This window comes from Balaenoptera borealis, assembly GCF_965194805.1.
Source record: "Balaenoptera borealis genome assembly, contig: HAP1_SCAFFOLD_1437, whole genome shotgun sequence".
Taxonomy (NCBI): domain Eukaryota; kingdom Metazoa; phylum Chordata; class Mammalia; order Artiodactyla; family Balaenopteridae; genus Balaenoptera; species Balaenoptera borealis.
In genome coordinates, this window is record NW_028122786.1 from 63,161 (window position 1) to 84,702 (window position 21,542).

At 46.4% G+C, this 21,542-nt stretch overlaps 1 protein-coding gene and 1 pseudogene across 2 annotated transcripts in view; one reads left to right on the plus strand and one right to left on the minus strand.

The window, feature by feature from the left end:
* Positions 1-21,542, minus strand: part of LOC309622060 (uncharacterized protein) — a 72,258-nt gene that overhangs the window by 19,200 nt on the left and 31,516 nt on the right. The window contains exon 5 of the mRNA XM_082409250.1: positions 10,961-11,098. Within this exon, the coding sequence (XP_082265376.1) occupies positions 10,961-11,098 (138 nt within the window). The remainder of the gene's footprint in view (positions 1-10,960; positions 11,099-21,542) is intronic.
* On the plus strand, positions 1,864-8,865 carry LOC309622058 (uncharacterized protein C2orf78 pseudogene; annotated as a pseudogene). The gene is made up of 3 exons: positions 1,864-1,984; positions 4,886-5,635; positions 6,914-8,865. The product of its transcript is annotated as an uncharacterized protein C2orf78 pseudogene (transcript).

Consider the following 21,542-nt stretch of genomic DNA (forward strand, 5'->3'; position numbering starts at 1 on the left):
CCCCAGGAAGATCCATCTCTGCACCCCTGAAAGCTTACCACCAAGGAAAATGACTAGGTCCATAGATTTCCTCCCTCAAACCAGCTTACCTCACACATAGATCATTAGCAACTCCGCCCTTACTCACATTATCACAGTCACAAGAGTGGTTAGGGAGAAAAGCACTAACCAGGGGAACTAAAACAGAGGCAATCCAGGCCAAGCTGGGCTGGTGGCAGATATCTTGCTCCTTACGCTCGGGTGCATAATGCGACTCACCACAGTGCCTTTTTCACAGACCCTTTTGAACGTTTCTCCACAGAATCCAACAGCTCAAGTTAGTTCATGACGCTTCAAGGTCAACAATCGTCAAGAGAAAAACATGCAATATGTCTTACAATGTTGGATTCCTTACAAACAGGACAAGGAGATAACCATGTAGACAAAACCAGAGCATTTGAAAACATCTGTATTCTACAAACACACCAGTGAATGCTATAAATAAGGTACTATGACATAAAACAAAATGAAAACTAGATGTGAGACTGTTCTCTTCAGTGTACAGACTTCATGGCAGTTGCTGCACACTATCTAGCTACTTAGATCTTTAACTCTCTGTTCTGTTAATACCAAATGAGGCCCAAGTGTGTCAACCTGTTTCCCACAGAAACCAAAAAGTCTACATGCATCTCTTTTCTCCTGTGCCCTTTCACCTTACCTGCTCCCAATTCTCCACCAACGTCCTCCTCTTTCTCTAATTATTCTCCTCTTCATTTTGCTTGGCCTTGCCCCCAAGCATGCAAGACAGAGAGTCCTAGAGGTCCAAGATTCTAGAGTGGCTGTTTGCAAGGCGGAGGAGATTACAGTAACTGCCACACTGTATATACTTCTGTGCAAAGAAAAAGGGACAGTGTTCAGAATGTCTCTCACATATAACAAGAGCTGGAGATGGCAGGATACCTGTGTGGCCCAAGGAACTAGAGCTAGCAAATTATGGGCCAAACAATTGCAACCAAAGGCTGGAAGAGGAAAGGTCTGCAACCAGCTCTGTCTCCTAGCTCTCTGGTATTTGCTGCCAACGGGCAGAGTCTATTTCGTGAAGCATCAAGCACTGAAAAGAAGACTCCTGCTGCTGGAAGGTGACAGGAAGTAACGTCCAATGCAAGATCAAGGCTTGTCCTCGAAGCAATGCCCATAATGGAAGAAAAAAAAAAAAGAGAAAGCGGAAGAGAAATGTTAAGTCGCAAGTCCAACCTGGCCCCCAGCCTAGCCCAGCCCAAGGAAGGTAGGAGTCAAGGAGAAGAAACTAAAAGAGAAGAGCCTTGGACCACAACATTCTCCACAAGGTACACTCAACAAACTTCACCCTACTCTTGAACCAAGTTACAAAAAGAGCTTCTTAATCCCTACTTTGGCTCCTTAAAAGCTGCTATCAGTTCACTCATTAGACACATATGATTTCAGAACAACTGTAATAGTTCAAACTAGATGGCTCTTTCCTTCCTAAGGATTATTAATTAAAGAAGATCTATATAGCTCTAAGTATATGATACATAAAATAGAATACTCTGTAGAATATAAGTAACTCTTAGTTCAGTGTATTAATGAACGTCTGTAAGAAATGTGGCAATGATTTCCCTAATGGAAGAGCCTGGGGGAGGTAAATCTGTCTTCTAGGATTTCCTCCCCAGAGCTCAGAAACTCAGGTGTTGTTTTAGCTCTCCTACACTCTCTTCACCCAAGCCCGCCTTCCTGTTGGGGATCGGACCTCCCTATTGGCTCTCTCATACCTTTCAACTGCCTGCTTTGTGACATCACTCTCCTACCAAACCTACTACCACTTGGTAGAGTCTTGGGGTTTCCGTGGAGCTGTTTGGACCAGTAACCAGTGACCTCTGTACTGGACACGTGCGCCGTTCAGCTGCAGCCACTCGGACATCCTCTAGTGTTGTCTCCTCATCCCTGGTACCTGCAGTGGATGCTTCCTCTTCTCTGACCATGTCAGGTAAGAAAAGAAACGTTGGAAAGTTTTGCGTTCGATTTCTTTTGCCCCTAAATTGAGTAGGAGATTCAAAATAGCATGGAATAATGAGGGAAAGTATTGAACTACACGTCTGGAGACCTAATTTCAGTTTTGACTTTGACGTTTACTATCTGTGTGACTTTGGACAAATCACTGGCTGTCTCACAAAGCCTGTTGCTTTCCTTAACTGTTACGTTAGGATACCACGTTGGGTTGATCACTCTGATCCCCTTCTTTTCCAGTATTGAGCCTTAAAGGGTACCCATGTAGAAAACGAAATCAGACACTTCTCAAGAGTGTTTCAACAGAAACACAGAAAAGCCAGGGGACATAGAAAACTAGCAATATATACCAAGATGTTTCATCTCTAATGGTCTCCCTCCACTAGGATTTCGACTAGTTGAAAAGAGAGAATAGGGAGAGAGGATGGAGAGTACTGGGCTCTACAGGGAGGCACAGAGTCGAGCGTAAGGAAGTTTAGGATGGTTTTCATTAGCACAGGCCAACAGGCACCAAGAGATGGGAGAAAATGTAAGAATGAAGAGGGAAAGCATAGAGGAGCTCTCAAGAAAAACGGAGTTTGCAATGGAATGCTGATGGGAACCAAAGATTTTCAATTAAAGCAGAAACAGCACAGAGGGAAACCTGCTCAGAGCAGGGCAAAACCAAGTTGATGGTAGCAAACCCTTACATTAACAGACTAAGAAGGAAAGTAAGGCCAGAACAGGGGATCACCAGGAAAGGCAGCTTATCAGAAAAGTCATACTCCGTTTTCTTTCTTTTATTGCCTCTCTGAATACAGTTGGCCACTTGACAGTTTTGAATATAAACATTTTAGAAATACGTTTTAGAAATGATGCCTCCTATAAACAAGCAACCACAGTGGTTATCTAGGGGGCTGCTTTTCAGTGTTTTATTCTTTCTAATTTTTAAACTAGGTAGACATTTCACCAATTCAACATTTTAAGTGATATCTTCTAAATTGAATCAGAAGGACTATTTTCCTTGGTGTGATATGTAGGTTCTAAGGCAAGGCTGCTTTTCATTTTTACAGTTATTTCCTTCCTAACACAGAGAGCACATTGATCAACAGCCATCGTTCGCTTGTAGATCTTAGCTACCGAAGAAGAAGAAGAAGAAGAAGAAGAAAAAGTCAAGCCCCACATCTCTAATTCCCCCCACTTAGGGAATTCCCTGGCGGTCCAGTGCTTAGGACTCGGTGCTTTCACGGCCAGGGCCACGCGGCGCGGCCAAAGAAACAAAACAAACAAACATCCACATTTATCGAAAACCATATTGTGGAGTCCTGTGGATTTTCTTACATTTGAAAATCTTTTTTAATTGGATTCTAGGCATGATGGTTTTTTGAGGTTTTGGGATGCCATCTTCTTGGATGCTGAAGATGATTCTAATCTAAGTTCTAGGATAAATCCAAAAACCTTCCTGATACATTTTAAGCTTCCTTTCTGCTTATTATATAAGCTATATTCATTGAAATATATATTTCTCCTAGGCTTAATACCTCTTACTTGCTGGGTAAAAATATGAAGGAGCACAATAATGAAACTCTTTTACACTTATTATTTTGCTGTCTGCTTCGTACCGGTTTTCATTGAAATACTTGTCTATATGTGTTGTGGCTACCTATACATGCACATTTATTGCATTCTGTTGCTTGTTATGCATTTTTTACTGACATACCTTCTCTGTCTGTATGCATTGGCTAGGAATTCATTCACCTCTATCACCTCCATCGTGTCTTCTGGTTAATAGTATTCACTAAAATAGAGTGGGCAAAATTCACTTTCATAATATTGCATGGATAGTACAGAATGCCATTTGTTAGTAAATTCATTAGGCTTCGATACTTGCCACATACCCCAGTTTTCATTAATATCTATGGATTTCTTTTTCGTTAACGTAATATGCTTGTCATGATTTTTCTTTGTCTTTCTAGAACTTATTGTATCTTCCTCCATATAAATCATACGCAATAGATCAGCTTATTCATCTATTAATTATTACTGCTATTATTATTGGTGGTGGTGTTATAACCACTTTACAGGTGAGGAATCTGAAGTAATCAGATAACTCTTCCCTTTCCAAAAGCACTTAAGAAATCCACTTTCGGGTAATCATTTTGAGGTAGGATGAGAAACCAGGCTTGAAGAGGGCAAAAATGACTCTTTCAATTCACCAGTTGGACTGAGCTGTACGTCACCTCTAGGTAATAGCGTGGGAACTGCACAAGCAAAGGGAGACACTGAAGACGACCATGGTAATAGCCGTACTGTTTTCTAATGGACAAAAAAAATGCCTATATTATAAGTTCTATTTCTCCTGCTTTCTGGCAGTATCATGCTCAGAGTGGAGTCCTGGCAAGGAAGTCAGGATACTTAGGTTCTGAAACCTGGTAATGATACTAACATAATGAGAGAACTTGAACAAGTCAACCCGACCTCTCTGAGCCTCAGTTTCCTTACTCACGAAATGAGACTGAGAACATCGAAGTTCTCTAAGGGCCTCCTAGTTCTAAAATGCTTCCAGTCTAGGAAATAGCATAGAAGTCAATACGAGTGCAGGCTGAAGGGAAAGACAGGGCAGGGAGAAGGTTGCTTCCAGCCTAGAGAACAATCTCTGAACCACACCACTTGGCTCTTCTGCCCGTCTGTGCCCAAGATGGGAGCACAGGCAGTGAATAGAGAAGAGTGGAAAACTGCTCAGTCCTTACAGCCATCATTAACTGTCTGATTTTGGGTTTCTCAGGAAGTAGTGATAGTAGAGGTGTCCTGATAGCAAGAACCTTCAGATGATGCCGTTCCTCAAACGTAGTGAGAATTTCTCAACCTCCCTGAGTTTTTCATGACCCTCTTGTTCTTACAGAAAATTTCCAACATCCATCTCTACTTGGAACTCTAAATTCTCTGCAGCATTCTCCTCCTGTGGTGAGCAATGCAACTTCCCTAACACGAAGTGTCTGCAACTTCTCCAGAGTCTCTGCCCCTGCCGTCAGTTCGGCATCGGCTACCGGTACCCCTTTCCAGACACTCATGGGTAGTGCCTACCTTTACCAACATTCTAGCACGACTATGTTATCTGGAGTTACTGACCACAGCCAGATCTCCACTTCAGCTGCTTCCTATCCAGGTGTTCTTGAGTGGGACATCACAGCAAGCACTGAAAAGAATTCTTCTTCACTCGGAGACTTTACTCTGGCACTCACTGACCGCCACACAGCTGCCTCCTCCATGTTTCTGGCAGCCCAGTATGATAAAACTTCAGACGCCAAGAACATGGTCCCTCTACATCCATCGCTTTCTGCCAGCCTTGCTCAGGGAACACCATCTCAGATTCCAAATCAGGGGCAGAGCCGCCTGTCACTTCCCTGCCAGGACGGAAGCCAGGTATATTACTATAACCAAGGCACACTGGGGTCTTTACTGTATGGAGAACTTGGCTCCTGCCCGCAATCCTACGGCTCGGCGTCATACACAGGAAGTCGGGCCTCTGGGCAACCAGAAATGGGAATGGGACTGAAGGAGATTCAGCCCACAAATATCCGACCACCAGCTTCCACCTCTGCAGTCTGCCACCCTGTGTCTGCTCAACGCATCACAGAAACAAGTTTTCAAGGTGAGTATAACAAACGCCAGAGAAAGTTGAAGAATGAGGTCGGCATTCAAAAATGGGGTCAAATCGACAGCTGGGAAGGGGTGTAGAGGCAGGTAGAATTTAGATCCTGAGCCTTTAATAACCACTACCTTCGCTCAGTGCCCTCTGTATTTAGACTCTATATGAGAACACCTAGGGCTTCCCTGGTGGCGCCGTGGTTAAGAATCCGCCTGCCAATGCAATGCGGGGGACACGGGTTCGAGCCCTGGTCTGCGAAGATCCCACATGCCGTGCAGCAACTAAGCGCATGTGCCACAACGACGGAGCCTGCATTCTAGAGCCCGTGAGCCTCAACTACCGAAGCCCGCGTGCCTACAGCCCATGCTCCGCAACAAGAGAAGCCACCGCGATGAGAAGCCCGCACACCGCAACCGAGAGTAGCCCCCGCTAGCCGCCAACTAGAGAAAGCCCGTGCACAGCAATGAGAGACCCAGTGCAGCCAAAAAAATAAATACGTAGAATAAATAAGTTCAAACAGTAAATAAATACATAAACATAAATTACAAAAAAAAGAACACCTAATGCAGGTGGGAAGGTGGGAGGGCCACTGTAGAGGTCATCTATGCTACATGTACAAGAACGCCGAGAGCACACCAATCGGTACCACACTTTTCACTGCTGTAGCCGATCGTTCCCCCTGTACTGCCACACTGTAGCACTCCCTTCCCTCATCTACTGCTATAGTCTCTTCGGAAGGTGTTTCAGAACTCTTGTTATGTGAGTGCCAGTTGAACTGTCCTCACTTCCTTCATTTATACCAGGATTGAAGACCTTGTGGTCCGAGATCCTGTCCAGAGAGCAAGCAGGCTAAGACTCTGTCTTTGTTGATGTGTTTCATCAGCAAGGGCTCTACCCCCTCTCCTAGTTCATGGTGTGACGTGTTCTTGGCCTCTCGGGAAAGTGGGGAGAATGGAAAGGACCCTATATGAGAATGCTAGGCTTTGTAAAACATTTCAGGTTTTTAAAAATAAGACTCATTTTGTATTGGACTTATAACAGTCCTATGAAATACAAAGCGAGCCGAGAATCAGCGACAGGAAAGGCTCACCAGTAAGAATTACAACAGTCACCGCTTACCTCGTAGCATAGGGCACTGTCCGTGATCCTTAAGAAGAGTTAGTAGAAATGCCTTGCCCATCTTGCCCCTGAACCCCTTGAAAGGTACATGACTGCTGTGTTGGTGTTTAGGGGGAGCATCTCACTTACCAGGGACTGACTTCTCCCTTGATCCCTTTGTAGGGATGGAGACCTCCCCCCTGGTGATGAAAAATTCCCTGGGATTGCAACCTCCAAGCCAGACGTTTTGTGTGACACAAAGTCAAGAACTCCCCAAGTCCTGCAGTAGCAGAAACAGCCACATACTTGAGAGTAACCCACCATCTGAACTTGGGGACATTTCAGTGACAGCTCCAGTCCAGAGTGCCAGGCGTCTCCTGGCCCTGCCTCCAGCTCCAAGCCAGGGACAAATAGAGAGTAAGCACGTGGATGATATCAAAACCAAGCTTTCAAAGCCTCTGGATGCCTACCAGATCCCAACAGAGAACCAAGATCCTCCACTACTCCCTTTAGGAATCCCTGATATTCACCAGCCGCTGGCCTGCACCGATCCCCTCAGCCAAGAGGAGCAGCCTGGTTCTGAAAATGCTGATCTGGGAGAGAACAGCCGGAGTCGTCAGGACCTAGGGACACTTGAAAATGGGATTGAACCTAGCAGTGGTCTTGCAGACATTACTACACTGGCGGAGGATATTCACCTTCCCCAGCTCTTTAATCCTTTGAAAGATCTTGATCAATCCCAAGGTCCCAACGTGATCAAAGCTAAAGACACCAGAGCCATTAAGGTGAATCAGGTGCAGGAAAAGCCAAGTGTCATAAAGGTTCCCTCTGATCAACCCAGGAAGAACAAACAGAAAGCCTCTGAGCCTATCAGTGGCGCTCCCAAGGCCAAAATCCAGCCAAAGAATCCAGAGTGCCCGTTAGGGGGAGAAGTGGTTACATGCCACGCTGCAGTCAGTGACAGGGCTCCTGTGAACACGGCCAAGCACTCTCAAGGCAAACCTCAGAAAGCTGCATCCAGAAAGATCAGCAAAACTAAGAGCCACGGGCAGGAAAAGACCAAAAGGACCAGAGGGAGAAACAAGGCTGAGGAGAACAAGCAGTCAGGGAACAAAGTCAAGGCAGAAGAGAAGCCAGCAATCCCCCACACGAAGCGAAAGGAACACCAAACTGAGCTTCTCCAACAGAGCTTTCAAAAGCCTCGAACCTCCCTTGGCGTGCGCATGCTGGAGTCTGTGAAGGTTCTTCATGCGCTGGGGAAGAAGAATGAGACGAAAACTGGGCTCTCTTCCTGTCGGCTCTTGGGAAAGTCAAGCAACCCCAAAGACCCCCAGCCACCCCCAGCTATCCAGCCATGGCGGCATACCCCACGTGAGGGGAAGGGTCCTGAGAAAACGCAAGTCCAAGCCCAGAAACCAGACAGCAGTGCTGAAACAGAGTGTCCGTCTCCAGCCCAGTATGAGCGGCCTCCTCCTGGGAAGGTCAAGTTGATACCTCTGCCTTTTTCTGCCTGGGACAAGCCTCAAGCTCGACCCGCTCCTCGGAGGCCACAGTCTCTGGCCTCACATCGGCCTGCTGGGGCTTACCGTGCCCAGCCTGGTTCTACTGACTCAGCTCAACCTGCTGCAGCCAATTCATCCCAGCCAGCTCCTGCCTCTTTGCCAGGCCCCGCCAAACCAGCTCAGCCAACTGTGACCAACCCAACCCAACCGGCTTGGACCAACCATACCCAGCCTCGTGTCCCTCAGTCTGCTGCTCCTAGGCCTGCACCCTCCAAAACTTCATCTGGCGCTCCTCTCCAGCGGGGGAGCCTGTTCCCCCTGCTGTGAATAAGCGCCAGTCCCCACCCAAGCTCCAAACCCAATTTCTACTCCAAGACTTCAGCAAGCAACGAGTTCCATGGAGGGAACCCAACGTGCCTGAGCCAGTCATGTCAAAGCCCATCGAACAAGAGCAGAGGCCAGAGCGAGAGGCCATGAAGAGGCGGGCTCAACAACAACGGGAGAATGCTGCCAGATACACCTCTTCGGGCAAGCTGCAATTTTTCACCGAGAGGGAAAACGAAATGGAAATTGCCGACTACTACGGATACGTCAAGTGAGAGCTGCTAGGATTCTTGGTGCCACCTTGGCTACCAGCTGTTCTTCCATACACAGGTAAGACAGGTATAGAACTGAATAAGTAAATGGAATACAATTAATAGACGAGTAACAAACCTTTCGAATTTTCAGATGCTGCTAACTGGGGCGTGAGAAAGGAAGGACTGAAAGTTGGATGGGAGAATGAAGGAAAGGGGTAAAAACTGAGCAAAGAGGAAGGAACTTGGCCCAGGGCTAGGAAGGCCAAAAGAGACGTATGGATTTAGGAAAGGAAGCAGGAGCGAGGATGAAATGGCAGAAGTAAAAAGCAGGGTCAGAGGTCTGGGTTGAAAGAACACAATTGGAGTAGAGTTGAAGGTGACAGAAGATGAGTCTAGGTTTACTAGGAGAAATAGAAAAAGTCTCTCGGGGACGCTGGCCTTAAGTCTCACAACCACCAGATAGGTATTTCAGAAAACAAGAGGTTCAGGACACATCTCTGAAAGGTCTGAGTTGCCTTATTCAGGTGTGACTGTAGTGGGGGAATAGGGAAATCTACCAGAGAAGTGGCTAGGGCTCAGAGTTATCCTAGGGGCAGCTGACGACAGGGGCAGAGCCAAGGGAACTGCTGGATCAGGAGGCCCACGAACAAAGCAGGGGCATAGCCGCCTGTCACTTCCCTGCCAGGAAGGAAGCCAGGTATATTACTATAACCAAGGCACACTGGGGTCTTTACTGTATGGAGAACTTGGCTCCTGCCCGCAATCCTACGGCTCGGCGTCACACACAGGAAGTAGGGCCTCTGGGCAACCAGAAATGGGAATGGGACTGAAGGAGATTCAGCCCACAAATATCCGACCACCAGCTTCCACCTCTGCAGTCTGCCACCCTGTGTCTGCTCAACGCATCACAGAAACAAGTTTTCAAGGTGAGTATACAGACGGCAGAGAAAAGTTGAACAATGAGGTCAGCATTCAAAAATGGGGTCAAATCGACAGCTGGGAAGGGGTGTAGAGACAGGTAGAATTTAGATCCTGAGCCTTTAATAACCACTACCTTCTCTCAGTGCTCTCTGTTTTTAGACTCTATATGAGAACACCTAGGGCTTCCCTGGTGGCGCCTGCCAATGCAGGGGACACGGGTTCGAGCCCTGGTCTGCGAAGATCCCACATGCCGTGCAGCAACTAAGCGCATGTGCCACAACGACGGAGCCTGCATTCTAGAGCCCGTGAGCCTCAACTACCGAAGCCCACGTGCCTACAGCCCATGCTCCGCAACAAGAGAAGCCACCGCGATGAGATGCCCGCACACCGCAACCGAGAGTAGCCCCCGCTAGCCGCCAACTAGAGAAAGCCCGTGCACAGCAATGAGAGACCCAGTGCAGCCAAAAACATAAATACGTAGAATAAATAAGTTCAAACAGTAAATAAATACATAAACATAAATTACAAAAAAAAAGAACACCTAATGCAGGTGGGAAGGTGGGAGGGCCACTGTAGAGGTCATCTATGCTACATGTACAAGAACCCCGAGAGCACACCAATCGGTACCACACTTTTCACTGCTGTAGCCGATCATTCCCCCTGTACTGCCACACTGTAGCACTCCCTTCCCTCATCTACTGCTATAGTCTCTTTGGAAGGTGTTTCCGAACTCTTGTTATCAGAGTGCCAGTTGAACTGTCCTCACTTCCTTCATTTATACCAGGATTGAAGACCTTGTGGTCCGAGATCCTGTCCAGAGAGCAAGCAGGCTAAGGCTCTGTCTTTGTTGATGTATTTCATCAGAAAGGGCTCTACCCCCTCTCCTAGTTCATGGTGTGAAGTGTTCTTGGCCTCTCGGGAAAGTGGGGAGAATGGAAAGGACCCTATATGAGAATGCTAGGCTCTGTAAAACATTTCAGGTTTTTAAAAATAAGACTCATTTTGTATTGGACTGACAACAGTCCTATGAAATACAAAGAAGGCCGAGAATCAGTGACAGGAAAGGATCACCAGTAAGAACTACAGCAGTCACCGCTTACCTCGTAGCATAGGGCACTGTCCGTGATCCTTAAGAAGAGTTAGTAGAAATGCCTTGCCCATCTTGCCCCTGAACCCCTTGAAAGGTACACGACTGCTGTGTTGGTGTTTAGGGGGAGCATCTCACTTACCAGGGACTGACTTCTCCCTTGATTCCTCTGTAGTGATGGAGACTTCCCCGCTGATGAAAAATTCCCTGGGATTGCAACCTCCAAGCCAGACAGCTTTCCTATGGAATGACAGAGAACTTGTCAAGGTGAAACACCAGTCTGCGGGAGAAAGGGAAGAAGAGAATGATGGAAATCGTTTCTGGGAAACTATTTTTACATTATGTGTTGTTTGTTCCCGGTAAATAAACTGAAATCTTCTTAACAGTACAACAAAATCTAAACCACTAAAGCCAACAATACAGGAGTATAACGTTCGACAAAAATTTCTTTGGCTGCGCAGCATGTGGGATCTTAGCTCCCCAACCAGGGATTGAACCCACGCCTGCTGCATTGGAAGCGCAGAGTCTTCACCACGGGACCACCGGGGAAGTCCCAGGACTATCACTTTTAAAGGAGAAGGTACAAACCCCTCGGTTCTATGAACTGGAGATTTTTAGTAAGAAGTCAATATATTTGTTGTTAGGCACATTTTATGTTAGGCTGTCTCCCTGCACAGGATGCAGGCGCCTTGAGAATGGAAGTCATATCCCTCTATAGTACGTCCCTCTTCTTTCTGCTTTGCAGTTTGCTGCTCCACTTGTTCAACCCCACCTAGTAATAACCTATACTTCCCTTGTTCCTGTTTTCCCATCTGGAAAACAGACAAAAGGCAACCAAACAACGCAAAGGTCTCAACAAATAAGGGATATCCAAAACCAGAGATGGCCAGAACTTCTGTACCCCTGATGAAATAGTCCTCATACAAAACCTGATAATCAAATTCCTTAATGCTAGGAATCACAGTGAAAAATAGTATCTGAACTGACTTCTGTCAGATGAGTGAGAACTAAGGTTAATTCAGTGTATCTGAAGCATAGAAAGTGAGGGCAAAAGTGGCACAAGATGGGGCTAGAGAAGCAGAGAGGATTCTAGACCACGCAGAGTCTTAAAGGCCAACAGTGTGTTTTCTATTCTCAAAACAATGCTTGTGAGCGATGTTTATGAGCAACGTTCCAACTTGCTTTGAAGGTTTCTTGTGTGAAGAGTGGATTGGAAGGAAACAAGATATATGGACACCAGTTAGGACCTAATCGCAACAGACAGGCAAGTTCAGTATTAGGAAGTTGAGGAAGAGCTGGCTGACAGATTCCAAAGAAATTCAGGAGATGAACTGAAGCGGGCTTAATGGGGTAGGAGATGGAGGAAAGGAAGGTCTTAGGGAATTCAAGGGTTTACTGCACACATGAGCAAAGTCTCAAAATTAATCATTTGAACGTACAGAGGCGGATCTCCCAAATGACACCGGTTAGGAAGCAACGGTACGCCCTTTAGAATTCCTAGAGACAACACAAATCAACTGTTTCGATGGAAAATTCGGCGGGACTCTTGATTTCCATGGGAATACAGAGAAAAGAGACACTGATCTGGCTTGCAGGTATATTTAGGAAGTTGTTAGCCGGACATCACCTACTAGTATCATGTAAGTAGGCCGTCCGAAGTAGGAAGCTTAGGGGAAAAACCTGGAGGAAAACTTAAAAGCTTAAGCCACACCTCTACACTACACCACCTTTCACAATTTCTTCTCAGATAAGCATCATCCCCATCAGTGAAGAAACTCGTTCGTACCTCATAATAGGAAAAACAGGCCTAAAGATTCAATGTGTGTCTTGGGAGGTCCCATCTATGCGATATCTTCCTGGGACCAGAAAAGGCCCCAGGAAGATCCATCTCTGCACCCCTGAAAGCTTACCACCAAGGAAAATGACTAGGTCCATAGATTTCCTCCCTCAAACCAGCTTACCTCACACATAGATCATTAGCAACTCCGCCCTTACTCACATTATCACAGTCACAAGAGTGGTTAGGGAGAAAAGCACTAACCAGGGGAACTAAAACAGAGGCAATCCAGGCCAAGCTGGGCTGGTGGCAGATATCTTGCTCCTTACGCTCGGGTGCATAATGCGACTCACCACAGTGCCTTTTTCACAGACCCTTTTGAACGTTTCTCCACAGAATCCAACAGCTCAAGTTAGTTCATGACGCTTCAAGGTCAACAATCGTCAAGAGAAAAACATGCAATATGTCTTACAATGTTGGATTCCTTACAAACAGGACAAGGAGATAACCATGTAGACAAAACCAGAGCATTTGAAAACATCTGTATTCTACAAACACACCAGTGAATGCTATAAATAAGGTACTATGACATAAAACAAAATGAAAACTAGATGTGAGACTCTTCTCTTCAGTGTACAGACTTCATGGCAGTTGCTGCACACTATCTAGCTACTTAGATCTTTAACTCTCTGTTCTGTTAATACCAAATGAGGCCCAAGTGTGTCAACCTGTTTCCCACAGAAACCAAAAAGTCTACATGCATCTCTTTTCTCCTGTGCCCTTTCACCTTACCTGCTCCCAATTCTCCACCAACGTCCTCCTCTTTCTCTAATTATTCTCCTCTTCATTTTGCTTGGCCTTGCCCCCAAGCATGCAAGACAGAGAGTCCTAGAGGTCCAAGATTCTAGAGTGGCTGTTTGCAAGGCGGAGGAGATTACAGTAACTGCCACACTGTATATACTTCTGTGCAAAGAAAAAGGGACAGTGTTCAGAATGTCTCTCACATATAACAAGAGCTGGAGATGGCAGGATACCTGTGTGGCCCAAGGAACTAGAGCTAGCAAATTATGGGCCAAACAATTGCAACCAAAGGCTGGAAGAGGAAAGGTCTGCAACCAGCTCTGTCTCCTAGCTCTCTGGTATTTGCTGCCAACGGGCAGAGTCTATTTCGTGAAGCATCAAGCACTGAAAAGAAGACTCCTGCTGCTGGAAGGTGACAGGAAGTAACGTCCAATGCAAGATCAAGGCTTGTCCTCGAAGCAATGCCCATAATGGAAGAAAAAAAAAAAAGAGAAAGCGGAAGAGAAATGTTAAGTCGCAAGTCCAACCTGGCCCCCAGCCTAGCCCAGCCCAAGGAAGGTAGGAGTCAAGGAGAAGAAACTAAAAGAGAAGAGCCTTGGACCACAACATTCTCCACAAGGTACACTCAACAAACTTCACCCTACTCTTGAACCAAGTTACAAAAAGAGCTTCTTAATCCCTACTTTGGCTCCTTAAAAGCTGCTATCAGTTCACTCATTAGACACATATGATTTCAGAACAACTGTAATAGTTCAAACTAGATGGCTCTTTCCTTCCTAAGGATTATTAATTAAAGAAGATCTATATAGCTCTAAGTATATGATACATAAAATAGAATACTCTGTAGAATATAAGTAACTCTTAGTTCAGTGTATTAATGAACGTCTGTAAGAAATGTGGCAATGATTTCCCTAATGGAAGAGCCTGGGGGAGGTAAATCTGTCTTCTAGGATTTCCTCCCCAGAGCTCAGAAACTCAGGTGTTGTTTTAGCTCTCCTACACTCTCTTCACCCAAGCCCGCCTTCCTGTTGGGGATCGGACCTCCCTATTGGCTCTCTCATACCTTTCAACTGCCTGCTTTGTGACATCACTCTCCTACCAAACCTACTACCACTTGGTAGAGTCTTGGGGTTTCCGTGGAGCTGTTTGGACCAGTAACCAGTGACCTCTGTACTGGACACGTGCGCCGTTCAGCTGCAGCCACTCGGACATCCTCTAGTGTTGTCTCCTCATCCCTGGTACCTGCAGTGGATGCTTCCTCTTCTCTGACCATGTCAGGTAAGAAAAGAAACGTTGGAAAGTTTTGCGTTCGATTTCTTTTGCCCCTAAATTGAGTAGGAGATTCAAAATAGCATGGAATAATGAGGGAAAGTATTGAACTACACGTCTGGAGACCTAATTTCAGTTTTGACTTTGACGTTTACTATCTGTGTGACTTTGGACAAATCACTGGCTGTCTCACAAAGCCTGTTGCTTTCCTTAACTGTTACGTTAGGATACCACGTTGGGTTGATCACTCTGATCCCCTTCTTTTCCAGTATTGAGCCTTAAAGGGTACCCATGTAGAAAACGAAATCAGACACTTCTCAAGAGTGTTTCAACAGAAACACAGAAAAGCCAGGGGACATAGAAAACTAGCAATATATACCAAGATGTTTCATCTCTAATGGTCTCCCTCCACTAGGATTTCGACTAGTTGAAAAGAGAGAATAGGGAGAGAGGATGGAGAGTACTGGGCTCTACAGGGAGGCACAGAGTCGAGCGTAAGGAAGTTTAGGATGGTTTTCATTAGCACAGGCCAACAGGCACCAAGAGATGGGAGAAAATGTAAGAATGAAGAGGGAAAGCATAGAGGAGCTCTCAAGAAAAACGGAGTTTGCAATGGAATGCTGATGGGAACCAAAGATTTTCAATTAAAGCAGAAACAGCACAGAGGGAAACCTGCTCAGAGCAGGGCAAAACCAAGTTGATGGTAGCAAACCCTTACATTAACAGACTAAGAAGGAAAGTAAGGCCAGAACAGGGGATCACCAGGAAAGGCAGCTTATCAGAAAAGTCATACTCCGTTTTCTTTCTTTTATTGCCTCTCTGAATACAGTTGGCCACTTGACAGTTTTGAATATAAACATTTTAGAAATACGTTTTAGAAATGATGCCTCCTATAAACAAGCAACCACAGTGGTTATCTAGGGGGCTGCTTTTCAGTGTTTTATTCTTTCTAATTTTTAAACTAGGTAGACATTTCACCAATTCAACATTTTAAGTGATATCTTCTAAATTGAATCAGAAGGACTATTTTCCTTGGTGTGATATGTAGGTTCTAAGGCAAGGCTGCTTTTCATTTTTACAGTTATTTCCTTCCTAACACAGAGAGCACATTGATCAACAGCCATCGTTCGCTTGTAGATCTTAGCTACCGAAGAAGAAGAAGAAGAAGAAGAAGAAGAAAAAGTCAAGCCCCACATCTCTAATTCCCCCCACTTAGGGAATTCCCTGGCGGTCCAGTGCTTAGGACTCGGTGCTTTCACGGCCAGGGCCACGCGGCGCGGCCAAAGAAACAAAACAAACAAACATCCACATTTATCGAAAACCATATTGTGGAGTCCTGTGGATTTTCTTACATTTGAAAATCTTTTTTAATTGGATTCTAGGCATGATGGTTTTTTGAGGTTTTGGGATGCCATCTTCTTGGATGCTGAAGATGATTCTAATCTAAGTTCTAGGATAAATCCAAAAACCTTCCTGATACATTTTAAGCTTCCTTTCTGCTTATTATATAAGCTATATTCATTGAAATATATATTTCTCCTAGGCTTAATACCTCTTACTTGCTGGGTAAAAATATGAAGGAGCACAATAATGAAACTCTTTTACACTTATTATTTTGCTGTCTGCTTCGTACCGGTTTTCATTGAAATACTTGTCTATATGTGTTGTGGCTACCTATACATGCACATTTATTGCATTCTGTTGCTTGTTATGCATTTTTTACTGACATACCTTCTCTGTCTGTATGCATTGGCTAGGAATTCATTCACCTCTATCACCTCCATCGTGTCTTCTGGTTAATAGTATTCACTAAAATAGAGTGGGCAAAATTCACTTTCATAATATTGCATGGATAGTACAGAATGCCATTTGTTAGTAAATTCATTAGGCTTCGATACTTGCCACATACCCCAGTTTTCATTAATATCTATGGATTTCTTTTTCGTTAACGTAATATGCTTGTCATGATTTTTCTTTGTCTTTCTAGAACTTATTGTATCTTCCTCCATATAAATCATACGCAATAGATCAGCTTATTCATCTATTAATTATTACTGCTATTATTATTGGTGGTGGTGTTATAACCACTTTACAGGTGAGGAATCTGAAGTAATCAGATAACTCTTCCCTTTCCAAAAGCACTTAAGAAATCCACTTTCGGGTAATCATTTTGAGGTAGGATGAGAAACCAGGCTTGAAGAGGGCAAAAATGACTCTTTCAATTCACCAGTTGGACTGAGCTGTACGTCACCTCTAGGTAATAGCGTGGGAACTGCACAAGCAAAGGGAGACACTGAAGACGACCATGGTAATAGCCGTACTGTTTTCTAATGGACAAAAAAAATGCCTATATTATAAGTTCTATTTCTCCTGCTTTCTGGCAGTATCATGCTCAGAGTGGAGTCCTGGCAAGGAAGTCAGGATACTTAGGTTCTGAAACCTGGTAATGATACTAACATAATGAGAGAACTTGAACAAGTCAACCCGACCTCTCTGAGCCTCAGTTTCCTTACTCACGAAATGAGACTGAGAACATCGAAGTTCTCTAAGGGCCTCCTAGTTCTAAAATGCTTCCAGTCTAGGAAATAGCATAGAAGTCAATACGAGTGCAGGCTGAAGGGAAAGACAGGGCAGGGAGAAGGTTGCTTCCAGCCTAGAGAACAATCTCTGAACCACACCACTTGGCTCTTCTGCCCGTCTGTGCCCAAGATGGGAGCACAGGCAGTGAATAGAGAAGAGTGGAAAACTGCTCAGTCCTTACAGCCATCATTAACTGTCTGATTTTGGGTTTCTCAGGAAGTAGTGATAGTAGAGGTGTCCTGATAGCAAGAACCTTCAGATGATGCCGTTCCTCAAACGTAGTGAGAATTTCTCAACCTCCCTGAGTTTTTCATGACCCTCTTGTTCTTACAGAAAATTTCCAACATCCATCTCTACTTGGAACTCTAAATTCTCTGCAGCATTCTCCTCCTGTGGTGAGCAATGCAACTTCCCTAACACGAAGTGTCTGCAACTTCTCCAGAGTCTCTGCCCCTGCCGTCAGTTCGGCATCGGCTACCGGTACCCCTTTCCAGACACTCATGGGTAGTGCCTACCTTTACCAACATTCTAGCACGACTATGTTATCTGGAGTTACTGACCACAGCCAGATCTCCACTTCAGCTGCTTCCTATCCAGGTGTTCTTGAGTGGGACATCACAGCAAGCACTGAAAAGAATTCTTCTTCACTCGGAGACTTTACTCTGGCACTCACTGACCGCCACACAGCTGCCTCCTCCATGTTTCTGGCAGCCCAGTATGATAAAACTTCAGACGCCAAGAACATGGTCCCTCTACATCCATCGCTTTCTGCCAGCCTTGCTCAGGGAACACCATCTCAGATTCCAAATCAGGGGCAGAGCCGCCTGTCACTTCCCTGCCAGGACGGAAGCCAGGTATATTACTATAACCAAGGCACACTGGGGTCTTTACTGTATGGAGAACTTGGCTCCTGCCCGCAATCCTACGGCTCGGCGTCATACACAGGAAGTCGGGCCTCTGGGCAACCAGAAATGGGAATGGGACTGAAGGAGATTCAGCCCACAAATATCCGACCACCAGCTTCCACCTCTGCAGTCTGCCACCCTGTGTCTGCTCAACGCATCACAGAAACAAGTTTTCAAGGTGAGTATAACAAACGCCAGAGAAAGTTGAAGAATGAGGTCGGCATTCAAAAATGGGGTCAAATCGACAGCTGGGAAGGGGTGTAGAGGCAGGTAGAATTTAGATCCTGAGCCTTTAATAACCACTACCTTCGCTCAGTGCCCTCTGTTTTTAGACTCTCTATGAGAACACCTAGGGCTTCCCTGGTGGCGCCGTGGTTAAGAATCCGCCTGCCAATGCAATGCGGGGGACACGGGTTCGAGCCCTGGTCTGCGAAGATCCCACATGCCGTGCAGCAACTAAGCGCATGTGCCACAACGACGGAGCCTGCATTCTAGAGCCCGTGAGCCTCAACTACCGAAGCCCGCGTGCCTACAGCCCATGCTCCGCAACAAGAGAAGCCACCGCGATGAGAAGCCCGCACACCGCAACCGAGAGTAGCCCCCGCTAGCCGCCAACTAGAGAAAGCCCGTGCACAGCAATGAGAGACCCAGTGCAGCCAAAAAAATAAATACGTAGAATAAATAAGTTCAAACAGTAAATAAATACATAAACATAAATTACAAAAAAAAGAACACCTAATGCAGGTGGGAAGGTGGGAGGGCCACTGTAGAGGTCATCTATGCTACATGTACAAGAACGCCGAGAGCACACCAATCGGTACCACACTTTTCACTGCTGTAGCCGATCGTTCCCCCTGTACTGCCACACTGTAGCACTCCCTTCCCTCATCTACTGCTATAGTCTCTTCGGAAGGTGTTTCAGAACTCTTGTTATGTGAGTGCCAGTTGAACTGTCCTCACTTCCTTCATTTATACCAGGATTGAAGACCTTGTGGTCCGAGATCCTGTCCAGAGAGCAAGCAGGCTAAGACTCTGTCTTTGTTGATGTGTTTCATCAGCAAGGGCTCTACCCCCTCTCCTAGTTCATGGTGTGACGTGTTCTTGGCCTCTCGGGAAAGTGGGGAGAATGGAAAGGACCCTATATGAGAATGCTAGGCTTTGTAAAACATTTCAGGTTTTTAAAAATAAGACTCATTTTGTATTGGACTTATAACAGTCCTATGAAATACAAAGCGAGCCGAGAATCAGCGACAGGAAAGGCTCACCAGTAAGAATTACAACAGTCACCGCTTACCTCGTAGCATAGGGCACTGTCCGTGATCCTTAAGAAGAGTTAGTAGAAATGCCTTGCCCATCTTGCCCCTGAACCCCTTGAAAGGTACATGACTGCTGTGTTGGTGTTTAGGGGGAGCATCTCACTTACCAGGGACTGACTTCTCCCTTGATCCCTTTGTAGGGATGGAGACCTCCCCCCTGGTGATGAAAAATTCCCTGGGATTGCAACCTCCAAGCCAGACGTTTTGTGTGACACAAAGTCAAGAACTCCCCAAGTCCTGCAGTAGCAGAAACAGCCACATACTTGAGAGTAACCCACCATCTGAACTTGGGGACATTTCAGTGACAGCTCCAGTCCAGAGTGCCAGGCGTCTCCTGGCCCTGCCTCCAGCTCCAAGCCAGGGACAAATAGAGAGTAAGCACGTGGATGATATCAAAACCAAGCTTTCAAAGCCTCTGGATGCCTACCAGATCCCAACAGAGAACCAAGATCCTCCACTACTCCCTTTAGGAATCCCTGATATTCACCAGCCGCTGGCCTGCACCGATCCCCTCAGCCAAGAGGAGCAGCCTGGTTCTGAAAATGCTGATCTGGGAGAGAACAGCCGGAGTCGTCAGGACCTAGGGACACTTGAAAATGGGATTGAACCTAGCAGTGGTCTTGCAGACATTACTACACTGGCGGAGGATATTCACCTTCCCCAGCTCTTTAATCCTTTGAAAGATCTTGATCAATCCCAAGGTCCCAACGTGATCAAAGCTAAAGACACCAGAGCCATTAAGGTGAATCAGGTGCAGGAAAAGCCAAGTGTCATAAAGGTTCCCTCTGATCAACCCAGGAAGAACAAACAGAAAGCCTCTGAGCCTATCAGTGGCGCTCCCAAGGCCAAAATCCAGCCAAAGAATCCAGAGTGCCCGTTAGGGGGAGAAGTGGTTACATGCCACGCTGCAGTCAGTGACAGGGCTCCTGTGAACACGGCCAAGCACTCTCAAGGCAAACCTCAGAAAGCTGCATCCAGAAAGATCAGCAAAACTAAGAGCCACGGGCAGGAAAAGACCAAAAGGACCAGAGGGAGAAACAAGGCTGAGGAGAACAAGCAGTCAGGGAACAAAGTCAAGGCAGAAGAGAAGCCAGCAATCCCCCACACGAAGCGAAAGGAACACCAAACTGAGCTTCTCCAACAGAGCTTTCAAAAGCCTCGAACCTCCCTTGGCGTGCGCATGCTGGAGTCTGTGAAGGTTCTTCATGCGCTGGGGAAGAAGAATGAGACGAAAACTGGGCTCTCTTCCTGTCGGCTCTTGGGAAAGTCAAGCAACCCCAAAGACCCCCAGCCACCCCCAGCTATCCAGCCATGGCGGCATACCCCACGTGAGGGGAAGGGTCCTGAGAAAACGCAAGTCCAAGCCCAGAAACCAGACAGCAGTGCTGAAACAGAGTGTCCGTCTCCAGCCCAGTATGAGCGGCCTCCTCCTGGGAAGGTCAAGTTGATACCTCTGCCTTTTTCTGCCTGGGACAAGCCTCAAGCTCGACCCGCTCCTCGGAGGCCACAGTCTCTGGCCTCACATCGGCCTGCTGGGGCTTACCGTGCCCAGCCTGGTTCTACTGACTCAGCTCAACCTGCTGCAGCCAATTCATCCCAGCCAGCTCCTGCCTCTTTGCCAGGCCCCGCCAAACCAGCTCAGCCAACTGTGACCAACCCAACCCAACCGGCTTGGACCAACCATACCCAGCCTCGTGTCCCTCAGTCTGCTGCTCCTAGGCCTGCACCCTCCAAAACTTCATCTGGCGCTCCTCTCCAGCGGGGGAGCCTGTTCCCCCTGCTGTGAATAAGCGCCAGTCCCCACCCAAGCTCCAAACCCAATTTCTACTCCAAGACTTCAGCAAGCAACGAGTTCCATGGAGGGAACCCAACGTGCCTGAGCCAGTCATGTCAAAGCCCATCGAACAAGAGCAGAGGCCAGAGCGAGAGGCCATGAAGAGGCGGGCTCAACAACAACGGGAGAATGCTGCCAGATACACCTCTTCGGGCAAGCTGCAATTTTTCACCGAGAGGGAAAACGAAATGGAAATTGCCGACTACTACGGATACGTCAAGTGAGAGCTGCTAGGATTCTTG